The 14,934-nt window shown below is 35.1% G+C and overlaps 1 protein-coding gene across 2 annotated transcripts; it reads right to left on the minus strand.

Annotated features, from left to right (window-relative positions):
- Window positions 1-687: 687 nt before the first annotated feature.
- On the minus strand, window positions 688-13,872 carry LOC145233243 (tetraspanin-5-like). 2 transcript variants are annotated; one of them, XM_080097934.1, is made up of 9 exons: window positions 13,765-13,872; window positions 13,511-13,650; window positions 13,387-13,437; window positions 12,577-12,720; window positions 6,392-6,562; window positions 5,733-5,936; window positions 4,559-4,675; window positions 3,972-4,033; window positions 688-1,688 (listed from the first exon to the last, which is right to left on the minus strand). In XM_080097934.1, the coding sequence occupies exons 2-9, from the start codon at window positions 13,571-13,573 to the stop codon at window positions 1,655-1,657; spliced, it is 846 nt and encodes a 281-aa protein (XP_079954060.1). In that variant the 5' UTR covers window positions 13,574-13,650; window positions 13,765-13,872; the 3' UTR covers window positions 688-1,654. The 2 variants fall into 2 exon arrangements, with proteins under 2 accessions (XP_079954060.1, XP_079954061.1); XM_080097935.1 differs by having other exon boundaries at window positions 688-2,464.
- Between the last annotated feature and the right edge of the window lie 1,062 nt (window positions 13,873-14,934).

The raw sequence follows: 14,934 nt of genomic DNA on the forward strand, positions 1-14,934 counted from the left end.
CTAAATATTTGTGGCACTCTATAAGAATCCTAATTAACGCAATAATAACTTAATAAACAACAAATATCTCAAGGGGTTTTGAGTAGGATAACAAATGTTTATCTTTATCTTCTTTTAGCCATTGCGTTTAGCAAAAAAATGTAACACAAATTAGTGGAATTGCCGGAAATATAAATAGGGCATGTAACGTTTCTGAAAATGAGACATAACCAGATGTGTGTTTTTTATCACAGGGGTGTCCTTAAATAATTATTTTGTTGCTTCTACAATTAAGCAACTAAGCTTAGATTTGAAACAAGATTTGATTTTGAAATTTTCCAACACTTTCCACTACGACAGGATAAAATATTACTGATATGCCTTAGCCTAACTCATTCTTGAGGTAAGCTCATTAATGCCAAACTAAATTTGCCATAATTTGGTGCAGTGAAGATTTGTATGCAATCAGGGTAAATCAGAATGTGGGGAAAACGTTGCAAATACTGATCTAAATCATATTGCAAAATTTCTACATAAGTGATAAAGGCGATGCACTTTCAAAGGCATGCCTCAACTGATATTCGCCTAAATTCAATTTTCCTGTACATTCTGTGAAGTATTACAGGAAAATTGGCTGATTTCAGGCAGCTCGCACGTGAAAAGCATACAAAATCTAACTCCGATAAGACAAAAAAAATCTCAAAAATGTTCAAAACACGTCTTCAAAATTTGTAATGTTTACTTTTTGTCCCAGCTACTGTAATGTTTGATGGTATAGACACAGTGTGAGTGTAAACTGTACAGGATGGTTGTGAAACAAATAAACACAAGATACGTAAACGCGCTTTCAGAAAATCAAAACGATGTTTACAAACATGAAGTGGTAATGGCAGCGAACAATTCAACAGCAAAACCAATACAAAAATCGTTTAGGTCGAAAACATTATCAACATAAGAGCTTGGGCATACAATGTGGATAACCGAAAAGTATACAAGGGCATTTTTTACATCTGGCAAGCAAATTTAAAACTCTACAAAAAGTCACCTGCATGGCTATCCCCTTAGAAATAGACATTAGCAAAACCATGTAAACCCAACTTAAACGCGCATGTCAATAGTCTGTTGTTCACTCATAGTTAGGCAAAATATAAACAAAATAAATGCGTGAACAATGCAAAATAACTGTGAGTACTTATGTGTACAAAAAGGGTAAAATAAGGTCAGTTATACGACATAGTCAGTGAATTGTCAAAAAAACATGATCAAGTGACAAAAAAAATCATTTAAAATGTAAGAAATCTTAATCAGAAGTTACAAGTTATAAAAATGGGTACTTCGAACACCGTTTGTGTCTTGTCTTGTTTTTGCGGGGAAGGGTAGCTTCTAATTTATCACATTGATCATTGTGTCAGTTTGGATTTCAAGACAAACATGAAAAAAACATTTAAAGTATACAATTCTCCGATCTTAATGCAAGCTACAAGCATTTAGCACAAATATACCGCAGAGAGTACAGTTATTTTTTCATAACACGCCTAAATTTGTCCAACTTAAAAAATTTTCGGCATCAAAAAGGTCTTTGTGAACGTTCTCCTGGTGAAATACTTGCAGTTTTCGAAATCCTGGTCTATCCTTGGCTTCACAGAGGCCTGTCGTGAGATCTACGGCGACTTGTTCATAGCAAGCGTTGCTGTATCGTCTGCGCCTGCCTTGTAAATTAATCAGCACTGTAACTGCGCCTTTAGTCGGTGGCCAATCGGCCCGGTCAATTCAAACCACAATTGTTGAGTTTAAATAAAAAAATGCAACAGGGAATAGGTTCAAGATGCTATAGGAGGTTCAGAGTTAGTTATAAAATTAAAAAATGAAGTTCACGTTTCAAAGAGGTCAAGTATTTGTAAAGCGAGTTTTAAATTAGTTTGGTCCGAAACTTATGCAAGCAGAATTAGGTACAAAAAATTTTTCAAGCGTGCAGTCGTAATGAAAAAATAGCTTCCATTATCATAACCAATCGAGAGTAAAAAGCATCAGCAAATTACTGAAAAAGGAATTCATTTTGCCACAAAAAAACACACTACTGGGTACAAATAATGTACAGACAAGTACGTCGAATGGTATAAAAATTGGACAGTTTGATGTGCCTATTGTGTATTACTTCCACAAAGTAATTTGTAAATAACACTTATATCTGTTAAAACCTTCTGCAAACGGCCATATAACACAGGATTGTTTACACTTTAAACTACTTCTACCAACGTAAAAACACACAAAAAAGCAACACCTAAAAATGGAAACCCGATTCGGCCACCACAGTTAGCAGAAAAAACAAACAAAGTTAAAGTCGCAAACAAGTTGCGCAATCAAGGGAGTTAGGTTACAAGTTCCATTAAAATTGAGATTCTTCAAATTATAGCTGCATGCAGCAAGCGCTACCCACACAAGAAAAGTCAAATTCATTCAGCTGCCATCAAAACGCTGGCTGTGTCTAGAAGAAAAACAGTGACACGAAATTACGAACACACACACACAAAATTGTTTGTTTTCAAAGGTTTTTGATTTGCAAGACTTTTGAGAAAATTTCCTTTTACACACTTTTTACAATTTAAAGCAGAGGTTCGAATTTTTTCTAATTTTTTCGTCATTTTCAATCTAGGAAATCCTTCCAATAAATTTATCAAAATGCGTATGAAAAAAACTGTTGTAAGCGTAAAGCCATAGTTCACCCAATGCTCACTTGAGAACCACTAGTTTAAACCAGTTGTGCATGGCTAAAACAACTCAGAGAAATACATTTGTTTTGTAAGCCAACAAAATTTGTGCCAAAAGTTTTGTTGGTTTGTCTACTTGAATGTTTACGATGCATTTTGCGTGAAAAAGAGTAATTACTGATACGGTTTAAAATATTTTGTTGCACAAATTAGAAAGTTTTGTGGTATGATCAATGCCAAACGTGCAGTTTTTGTTTCAGCAATGCAAAAACACACAACAACAATGGAATTACCGTGGATTACAACGAGGTATTAAAATTGACACAAAATGCAACATAAATGGCTCTAGTTCTACAAAGACCCTAATTTAACTTTACCTTACATTCTGTTCCCAAGACACTTAAAGCGGGTTTTTAAGCGAGTTTGTCGCGTTCAACCGTGTTACAAGTTACTTTAACACTCTTATTACAGCGATTTTTGCGAGATATGACACGATAAACACACATCTATAGGCTAATTAACAAATATATATGTATGCGATTTCTCATCTACATGTTCTATGGCTTATAGCCAAAGTTATAGCAAAAATGACATCATATGAGCCAAGCTTAAAATGGCGGGTATTTCCGTTCATTCATTACCATGCGACGATGCTAGCGGAGCTATGTTGCATTCTACAAAGCACACGGTTAGGAAACATATGCAAAACACACACGAGAATTGGGCAATGCGTGAATGCCTACCTTTGTAACGCCTAATTACAATTGCATAATACAGTAACGTCTTCATTTACATATAAACTAACCAGTCATTGAATTTATTAAGGTAAGTTTAAAATGTGTATCTATGTAATGAAGTATGTGTAATGAAATGCGTTTATGTGTAACAATAAAACGGCATAAAAAAGAGTTTTTGCAAATTAAAATACTTCATTTTGCAATATGTTGTAAATTCTAAACAAAAAATTAAAATGCTACCATCAAAGATAATAATTTCGTAAACAACAAAACATAAAAATTACGTTTATCAGAAAACTACATGATCACTTGCGCAATGATTTAAAGGGTGGGCATTCTCGCTAATACTACGCAACATATCAGCTATAAGCAAAAAATTTCAACAACAACGACAACATTGTCATGATGCATGCAGGGTTTCGTGACCAGGGTAAAGGGATTAGTGCGTTAACACTAAGCTTATGTAGGGTTAGTGACACACAGCAATGGCCAGCTGCCACTTTGAAGAACACATCTACATTTATAGTAGGAAATTGTTTATAACTACCAGCCCGCTTTGACGGCTTCAATGTCGCTGATCAAGTTTTGAGCGAAGCATATTGGAATGATCTAGAAAAAATTTTTGTTTACTTGGGTAGTCAAAACTGCAAGTGCTAATTTTGGCCGAGTGTCCAATATATGACGTTAAAGCTTAAATAACAATAAATTTGTCGATATGTTTTTATTCTTTACATGTATTTTACATTTTGTCGTATATTAAAACAATATTTCTGTGCGACGAAGGTTGCTAGTTTTGCGAGGGGAACGTTACTTTTGACTTTCATAGTTAAAATAACGCTTAACAATATCAATATTTCGTAAATTGTTGAAGCATGTTAAGCAACACTTTTACATTGCGGGCGACCACACAATATTAAAAGTGATTGCTGGTACCGGGGTGACAACTCGGCCAATCCATAGCGTTTAAAAAGTAGCGTTGGTGTAACTGTAAAACCACGGTGTAGGCGTAAAGTGAGACAAGGTCTAGGTGCATATTATCTTAGGATACCAGTGAAGCAGATTATAAGCAATGCATATAACCAAAGCCAACGCAGCATTAGCAAAAGAGGTTGACAGCAGGTATGGTCTACTTACTTGTATTAAAGCGACGCCTATAAATATCCCAGCGACCATATACAGGTTAGTTTTTAGCCAATCTTCAAAACTTGATATACATCCTGATGTGTGGATAATTTTCACTTGCTCAGCCGCCTGAATCAATCAATGAAAATTGGTTGAATTAAAAGCCGTGTATCTCATTTCGGTCTATGTAGGGCAAAGTAAGCAACTACATTCAACCGAAACAAAACAAAACAATTGTCTTACATTGGTGTTTCGGCCCGCTGCAGAAATGTTCATGTCATTCGCATTCAGTCTTTACCTTACTGTAATTATTTTAAGTTTCACAAAACGGACAACTTCAGAAATCAGAAAAAGAAAGCAGTGCTTAGTATACTGTGAATAGCAACCAACGAAGCCACATTTAGACCGTTGGACCGTGAAATTGGCCTTCGTGGGGGATTAGCATGAACAACGTTACAGAACGTTTTATGTTACTAAGCACTACATTTCAGTTGCAAAGACAGATGGTCGGTTTTCAGGATAGAATGTAGTTGCCAAAAAATATTTGAAATATGGGATTGCAAAAATGTATAAACTTGGATTAAAACGGAACATAGACCTTAAACTTTTCGATTAAAAACGCCTATGTAGAATATAAAAGTCAAATAACACTTTTACGGAGTAATTGGATGTATTTACCATTACATGTGGCTGCAAAAGCGTATGTACTGGAATTAAAACGGCATTTAGACCTTTACCTTTACAATTGTAAACACTAGTGATGGGACCATAACAGATTTTGAAGCGAGTACCGATACCGAGTAACACGTGTACATGCCTTCGATACCGATTACCTAGTACTTAAATATAGTGTTGAAACTAGTCTTAGTTGTATTTCGTAGCTAATTTATCTGCCATGGCCGGGGTCCATACGCGCACACACAAACGCAGAAGCATATAGAAAATTTGATTTCCAGTTTTCCGCACGATAGCGAAAAACATACGTAACCTGGCAGAACTTATAGCAAATATTGGCAAAAAGTTACCCGTATTCTTCTAGTGTAAACCGGCCTTCGGTATTAAATGTTGGTATCGAAAACCGAGGTAAAATATTTCGATACCGAATACGAGTATTGATCCCATCACCAGCAAACAGCAAAACTATAAAGTAAATAGACACTTTTTGAGAGTGAATGGATGTACGTACCGTTACTCCTGGCTTTCTAGCGCCATATCCACATTGAGTATTCACAACATCAGTCATACTTTGCTTAATACAACAGCTGAAGGGCACCCCACAAGACTCGACCGGTTTAAAGGGGATTCCATTGACTTCAATACTCGATGTGCAGTTGAAATAAACGTTGTTGTCCCAATCGCTCACACCAGAATCGCCTCCGCAACACAGCAGCTACGTAAAAGGTAAAGGGTTGTTGAGATTGCTCGAACTACGTCACTGGTAGGTTGTTATAGATGCTGTACTGTTATGTACACAACGAAAATTCCTAAGCAGTATAATTGCTGGTTTACTAGCACCGAGTTTCGTCATTAAAATCACATTAAAGGCACAAAATAAAATAGGCTAAAAGGGACTGAATGTGTCTTGGTAAAATTTGTGTCTGTTATACCGTTATAGCAAATGAAACACATTATTTAATATGCCATAAGCAGTGTTACAATTGGTGTTTATATTAACGCCTCTAAATTTAGAAACAAAATTTTAAAGCCAGCTGTCCACGCAACGATTTAAATGCTAACTAATAAGCATTTTAAGTAATGACAACAGTTTTGTGCATATTTGCAGACTCAACAAACATTTAAACCACCAAAAACACTTGGAATGTCAAAAGCTTCCGGTGTACGTACGTATTCCTGTGAAAAGTCAATGATGTTTTGAAGGTCTGGGTCGTCCCTGTATCCTTTGATGGTTTTGTTGACAAAGGTCGCAAACTGTTGGTGAAACCAGTCTTTGTAAACGAAACCCAGAATACCAGCCACAAGTTCGGCGAAGAAAATTACACCCAGACACACAGAAAACTGCAAAAATATGTCAGAGTTTTACTTTGATGGACTATGAATTGCATCCGATACACGATACTAATTATTATATAAATACAAAAATACATACTTTAAAAAGTTGAGTTTTATTTGGTTAATAGTTAACATTTTGAGCATGACTTGTTCATATTGTACATATTAACATAACAAATCGAAATTGTTATTAAAATTATCACATCGTCGTTAGTAAGTATGCATTCCACGCTCTTGGCCAAGCTGTGTGACTAGTTGCCCGCTAATACGTCTTAGATGTTGTTGCGCAAATTTTTTCTGGACTCGAATAACATTATCCGTTCCAAAGCAGGTTTAATGTAGGTTGTGACGAAAACTTGTTGTGACTCATTTGTTCAACATTTTACTGTTGTTTGGAGATCTCAGTCTTGGTGCGCTAATATATCTGAGTATACATGGCTTTATTCTCACAGACCTACATGTAACATCATAAGAGGACGACTAAGTTATGTTGCAATGGCGAATGCTTTTTAAAAGTCCGTGAAAAATGACTCAAAAGTATTGTAGTAGATACCATAGCATTGTGTACATTATTTTTCCGTTTGTACAAGTGTAGGCTGCTCGGACAAGACGCTTAATACAGTATTGGGTATCGGCGACGATAAAGTATAATCGGGCCATCCTTATGATGAATATATAAAGAGTAAGACCTAATAAGCATCACATGAAATGTCATCGCTATAATGTCTGTGATTTCGTATAATACCGACTTGGCTCAATGAAATTAACTGAAACATTATATTGAATTGGTAGTCAAAAACTACTATGTTAAGAAAGGTGCTTGAACCGTATATGGACAAAGTTACACATTATTAACGAGGTAACATATGCAAACAAAAATTATTTTAAACTAGTATACTTGACTTGATACAAATATACGCGTAACTTTGTCGAAACAGAACAAGTGACTTTAGTGATAACCATCCAAATCCAATTCGTATTTATAACCATCCATTAAAGTGGTATTAAATACCATGAATAACTAGAAGGGTGGCTTAGCACATTTTACTATAGCATATACACTACAACCTATTCTGCAAACTGTAATATATTCTCTATATTTATTTATATTGGGTCCCATATTAGCCAACATTTTTATAATCTTGATTTGTTTCTGCAGGCAGAAACTCATGGGTCCCCAAAACCGCAAAGTTGTAAACAACCATAAGAAATGGTGCTATAAAGTCAAACACAGTGATTGGTAGTGTTACTTAAAAAAACAAGTTATGTAAAGTACAAACTGTCCAAATCTCATGCAATTGAGACATTGTTATAAGTTTGTGTGCCTAAATAGCATAAAACACTGACATCTCAAAATGGCATATTATACAAAATGTCAAAATGTATTGTTGATTAATTCACCCATTTTGGGGGGTTGGTAGGGTAAATATTAGGGCTGCAGGGTGGAACACAATATTTGACAGCTACAAATGCCAAATTCAAAAAACTATCAAAAATTCATCCAAATCGGACGTTTTATAAACAATAGGTGGCTTAAGCAGTAAATATTGGGCTACATGGTGAAACACAATAATCGACGCCCTAAAATGGAACAATGAACAAACTGTCCAAATTTCATCCAAATCGGACATTGTTTAAAAAATCACCCATTTTTGGGGTCTAGTGGGGTAAATATTGGGGCTACAGGGTAAAACACAACAAACGATGCCCTAAAATGGCACAATGAACAAACTGTCCATATTTCATCCAAATCAGACATTGTTTAAAAAATCACCCATTTTAGGGGGCTAGTGGGGTAAATATTGGGGCTACAGGGTAAAACACAACAAACGATGCCCTAAAATGGCACAATGAACAAACTGTCTAAATTTCATCCAATTCGGACATTGTTTAAAAAATCACCCATTTTAGGGGGCTAGTGGGGTAAATATTGGGGCTACAGGGTAAAACACAACAAACGATGCCCTAAAATGGCACAATGAACAAACTGTCCAAATTTCATCCAAATCGGACATTGTTTAAAAAATCACCCATTTTAGGGGGCTAGTGGGGTAAATATTGGGGCTACAGGGTAAAACACAACAAACGATGCCCTAAAATGGCACAATGAACAAACTGTCCAAATTTCATCCGATTCGGACATTGTTCAAAATTTACCCATTTTATGGGGCTAGTGGGGTAACCACTGGGGCTATCGAGTCAAACAAAACAAATGGCACATCTACATAACCATATCTACCATCTGTAAAAATTTCATCCAAATCCATCAAACATTTCTTGGCAAAGTGGGGTGGACAAACTTGAGGGTAGAAAAAAAACAAAGAAAAAAACACAAAAACAAATCGAGTAAAATCAAAATGTGTCCCCTTCAGGGAAGGGGACCCATAATTCCAGGTTGCGAGCGTAAAAAGAGCAAAATGGCACCAAGCTATAAATGTTTAAAGCCTTGCCCTGATACAATAGACGGCTAGGATGGAATGTATTTAAACGGGGTTTAACCAACGGTCATTCGTTCGTCAGTCCAGAATTTGCCAAACTTTACTGCAGTGGTGTCAAACAAAAATGAAACAAAATTAAAGTTGTTTAGAACACAATATACGGATATGTTCGTAAGTTTAATGGTGAAAATAACGGCCCAACTAGACGTAAAAAGCGACATGCAAAGTTGTTTAAATATCTAAATAACTGTAACGAGTCTTGAGGCTGAATGCCATTTCAAGAATCTTGCCTAAATAAGGCTGACAACATAGAACACACGGACAAACTAGAAGGGTGGCTTAGCACATTTTACTATAGCATATACACTACAACCTATTCTGCAAACTGTAATATATTCTCTATATTTATTTATATTGGGTCCCATATTAGCCAACATTTTTATAATCTTGATTTGTTTCTGCAGGCAGAAACTCATGGGTCCCCAAAACCGCAAAGTTGTAAACAGACAACCATAAGAAACGTTGCTATAAAGTCAAACACAGTGATTGGTAGTGTTACTTAAAAAAAGAAGTTGTAAAGTACAAACTGTCCAAATCTCATGCAATTGAGACATTTTTATAAGTTTGTGTGCCTAAATAGCATAAAACACTGACATCTCAAAATGGCATATTAAACAAACTGTCAAAATGTATTGTTAATTAATTCACCCATTTTGGGGGGTTGGTAGGGTAAATATTAGGGCTGCAGGGTGAAACACAATATTCGACAGCTACAAATGCCAAATTCAAAAAACTATCAAAAATTCATCCAAATCGGACGTTTTATAAACAATAGGTGGCTTAAGCACTAAATATTGGGCTACATGGTGAAACACAATAATCGACGCCCTAATATGGAACAATGAACAAACTGTCCAAATTTCATCGAAATCTGACATTGTTTAAAAAATCACCCATTTTTGGAGTCTAGTGGGGTAAATATTGGGGCTACAGGGTAAAACACAACAAACGATGCCCTAAAATGGCACAATGAACAAACTGTTCAAATTTCATCCAAATCAGACATTGTTTAAAAAATCACCCATTTTAGGAGGCTAGTGGGGTAAATATTGGGGCTACAGGGTAAAACACAACAAACGATGCCCTAAAATAGCACAATGAACAAACTGTCCAAATTTCATCCAATTCGGACATTGTTTAAAAAATCACCCATTTTAGGGGGCTAGTGGGGTAAATATTGGGGCTACAGGGTAAAACACAACAAACGAAGGCCTAAAATGGCACAATGAACAAACTGTCCAAATTTCATCCAATTCGGACATTGTTTAAAAAATCACCCATTTTAGGGGGCTAGTGGGGTAAATATTGGGGCTACAGGGTAAAACACAACAAACGATGCCCTAAAATGGCACAATAAACAAACTGTCCAAATTTCATCCAATTCGGACATTGTTCAAAATTTACCCATTTTAGGGGGCTAGTGGGGTAAACACTGGGGTTATCATGACAAACGAAGCAGATGGCACATCTACACAACTATATCTACCATCTGTGAAAGTTTCATCCAAATCCATCAAACATTTCAGGGCAAAATGGGGTGGACAAACTTGGGAAGAAAAAAAAAAAAAAGAAAAAAAAAGAAAAAAAAAAAAAAGAAATCGAGTAAAATCAAGATGTGTCCCCTTCAAGGAAGGGGACCCATAAAAACGGACTTCGACAAACCACTATGCATGTTAAGAATAAAAGACGGATATAATCAATCTACATAGGTTGCAAAAACAGAACTTTTTTAGCTTGTATGGTTTTAAATTAGAATTTGTTGTTTCGCCCACTGCGCTACGTATGCGATTGACGTAAAAGAAGGGCCCTTTCATACAAACTCTGAGTCATAGTCACGTGATAACAACACGAAAAGCTATGACAGAGTACTGGAAGCTTTAGTTTGCGATAGGAAATGTTTCTCCCATTTAATTTTACGTTGAATAGTGTGGGTGTGGCATTAGCTTTAAATAATTCGTCTAGAATGGTAATTCTAAGGTTGTACCCTGTTGCTCACCACAAACTGGAGTGCCGTTTGATGGCTACACTAGCCAATGCGGCCGATCTCTCGTCACCAGCTGCACTGATGAGACCTTATAGGTCGAAACAGTGTGCACTGTCTGCAGCTTATCATTTATGGGCTCATATGCTTTTACATTTATATTTTTAAAAAGCCCAGAAAATGCGATAAACTTGCAGTTAAAAATACGTTTTGCTTTGATAGCTCTGGGATCGACGGATACCAAGTATATCAAAGCGCCACCCACAATCACCAATCACGTGAGTTCTTAAGTAGACAAGGATGGCGCTTAACGCTCGCCCAGCAATGACGACAAGGAAATCACTTGTAGCTTATTACGTGTCGCTAATTTGAGGTCGGTGATGTAATGACTTTTGAATACAAGCTGCTTGATGTGGCCTCTTTATTGTTGAAGACCATGTTTGGCATATTAAGCTTGTTTTTATTTGCAACATCATGAAGAAATTAAATAGACATGTAAACTTATAGTTTTGTTCTATTTTGATTTGTAAATACACTTTGCTTAAAATAAGAACTATATCATTGACATAGGTGACAACCAAATGAATAAAAACGTACCATAATGTTGTACCTGTCGGACGTACAATGTAATACATTTTACTAGCTTATAGTAAACACCTATAGTAGCTTTTAGTAAAAGGTTATAATTCAGCAAAAAGGGTTTTATCTTACCAACAGTTGGTTTATTACTCTTTCAAATGTATTGTATTTGTGAAACTAATGTAAACACTATGCAACATTGTGTCAAAAGTGTCAAAACCTTCTGTACACAGTTGTGTTCAAAAGAATCTTAAATAGTTTATTTTCACCACAATATAACCCAACAATAAAACTGCTAGCCTCTTGACGTAAAAAAAACCTATGTGTATACCATCACTAGCAAGGTTTCTTACAATGATACTGAATTCAAATCAACTAAGAACTACACTGATTTACATAATAGCAATCAAGCAACACCAGATGCATAAAATATTCATGAGCTATGTTCATCATGTGATGTATTTCTTTGTTGTGAAAAGAGACAGCTATAGATATTGAGTCAAAATGCTTGCAAGGTTTAATTACTTTTACGTGATTGCAAAGAACCCAATTCAACTGTTCTGACATTAAAACTAGGTTTCAAAATCGAAATAAATCTAATTGAAGTTTGTATGTCCATTTCTTAACTTTGTAAGCTACCACATATATTTTTGGTAAATCAAGCCATATAATCTACAAAAACATAATATGGTAATTTTTAATTAAACATTTGTATGACTTAGTATTTGAATGCAACTGTAACATATATATTGAATGCAACTAAATATATTGTGCTGTTATACAAATACAATTTTTTGCGTACAAATGCACTAGTATTATGCAATCAAAGCTTATGTACATGACACAATGTATAATTTACAATTGGAAGCTAAAATCTCCTAAACACCAGCCAAAAAATAAAATAAATCACATTAACAGTAACTGTAGATCGCATAAAATTGTTATTGTGAAAATATACTTACAAATTTTAGCAGTACAATGTTTTCCCTCAAAGATCCAATGCATCCAGAAAAACTCAGAATAAACATAACCAGTGCTATGATGATGATAATCAACACAGGATCGATGGGTAATGAACTGATAATCGACAGATTGTCAAAAAATCCCTAAACCAATAGAAAGATTGTTTAATATGCTGTAAGGTTGTTATTATATCTTTCAAATTTCATTTTAAAAGTTATGTTTCTGATAACTTTTAACACCTCAAATCTATTTTGTAATACCTCAACAAAATTGTGTATTGTTTATACTGACACCACACTTTTGAACGTGACTATAGTTAAATAGTTTAAACAACTTAAGCAGTGGTTCCCAACCGAACAGGAATAAAAATTTATGGGGAGGAATTTACTTTATTTTGCACATGTGGTTTGTAAGTAGACTTTAGCTCTGAAAATATAGCATATAAAGTTGATAAAAGATCAAATTTTAAATTATCATTCTGTGGTTTAGCATCTACTATGCATTTATGGTAGAGGAAGAAAAATGTTTTGAATTGTTATGTGAGAAATTCCTTGATAAAGGTTGGGTTGTTTTTTTGTCTCCAACAAAAATACTCTTGATAAAAAACATTTTGTAGCCTTGGCAAAGTTGTTTTTCGCTTTTATAAATTTCAAACATTATAAATGCCAATATTATTATACATTTTTTACCATTTATCTTCTTTTTGTGTTTTTTTGTACAAAACATTCAGTCTTACAAGAACATTCTTTAAATCTTTACCAATTTCATGTAATTAATCGTGTTAAAAACAAGTAGCATTACACAAATACCTTTTCACTCCATGCCCATATTCCAGCTCCAAGTAGGGTTAGTCCAATGATCTAATAAATAGATATTAAAGCATAAACTGGTTTTGATGAACTTTAATCATAACCACATAAATCCATAACTCACCCAAAATAGTACATTGAAAGAAAACAGAAAATATTTAGTACAGCAGCCAACTTCCTGAGGCATGTTGCTGGTTGTTAAATTCAGGTACCAGAAAACCACTAGCAACACTTTGAACAGCAGAACTTTATGACCACCCTTGTCTGAAATAATAAATTGTACGTTGTAACCTTTACCAAATATTTTTTATTGGTACACATGAGACACTAAACTGCTGGCAGGTACGGCCAATTTTAATATTTCTTTTGTTAACTTACCCCAATTTGTTTAAATTTACGGTTTGAAAATAACCTAAAACAATTAAAAAACCTTAAAGACGAAACTGCCGCGCACCAACAAAGACAGAATGACAGATAGCAAATGAGAACAATCGGCTCGAAACATTATCGGCCCCTCAATTAAAGTCAGTCGAGCGTTTCAACAAAGAGTGACGTCACAATCAACCTACAAAAATCTTAGAAATAGGAAACTGGAAGGTTTGTCGTAAGCTTTTGATTTTCACAGTTTGCGGTTGAATTTTTGTTAAGGGCTGTAGCAGGACACATAGCAAGAAATAAAATGGTGTACCTGGCTAATTTAGCAGCGAATTTAAAATCATAGTGTCTGGGCCATTATAGCTGGTTGAATTAAATACTTAATAGCTAGCTACAGACAGCGCCGGCCCTAAGCACTAAAACAATTTGGTGCCCCTTACACCATTTTTAATTCGAAATATAAACGTAAAAACAAAATTCTTCATCGAGATTTCGATTTTAACATAATATACAGCAAGGGTAGACTTTCAGCTTAGCTGATATTAAACTGGCAGATTTGTTTCAGAATGTCAGAAATACTTCAAAACTCAATTAAAAACGCCTAATTTTGCTGCTGCCTTCCCCAGTCTCAGCACTGTTGCCCAATTGTAAAACATACTAGTATTAGCGTCGTGTTTAATTTACGTTTGCCACATACGCGAATAAGTTTTCAAACAGCATGCTATTAACTAAGCATTGCCTTACTGTCTTGACCAGGGGTGCCCAATCTTTTTTGACTCAAGATCGACGTTTGAGGTAGTCCAACTCTCGGGATCTACCATTCTAATACAAACTAACAAGATAATGCAAGACTCTGTGTATTACCAAAGGAAAACTAGCATTTTCCGAGCCCTGTTTTACGTTTATTATCGTGGTTTGGGTGTGACTTTTTAGTTTTACACTGCATTGAACTTAATTTTTTATAATTCATCCGATGCTAATCTTGACAATAGAAAAATTACCAGCACAAAGTAACCATTACTACTGTAACTATTATTTTTGTGACGTAACTATTACTTTTGTGTCTTTTGCGACGTAAAGCGACTGAGTATTTGTGGTGTGAACATATCAACAAATCCTAATGAATAACTTTCACAATAAAGTCATCTATGTAGGGCAATATTCTCTAAAAAC

Source organism: Phallusia mammillata, chromosome 6, assembly GCF_965637545.1.
Source record: "Phallusia mammillata chromosome 6, kaPhaMamm4.hap1.1, whole genome shotgun sequence".
Lineage (NCBI taxonomy): Eukaryota > Metazoa > Chordata > Ascidiacea > Phlebobranchia > Ascidiidae > Phallusia > Phallusia mammillata.

Coding starts and splice junctions, on each gene's coding strand:
- LOC145233243 (XM_080097934.1), bottom strand. CDS start 13,573: ATGCCTCAGGAAGTTGGCTGCTGTACTAAATATTTTCTGTTTTCTTTC. Junction 13,438..13,510: donor CTTTCAATGTACTATTTTGG/GTGAGTTATGGA, acceptor TCTATTTATTAG/ATCATTGGACTAACCCTACT. Junction 4,676..5,732: donor CTAGAAAGCCAGGAGTAACG/GTACGTACATCC, acceptor TGATTGATTCAG/GCGGCTGAGCAAGTGAAAAT.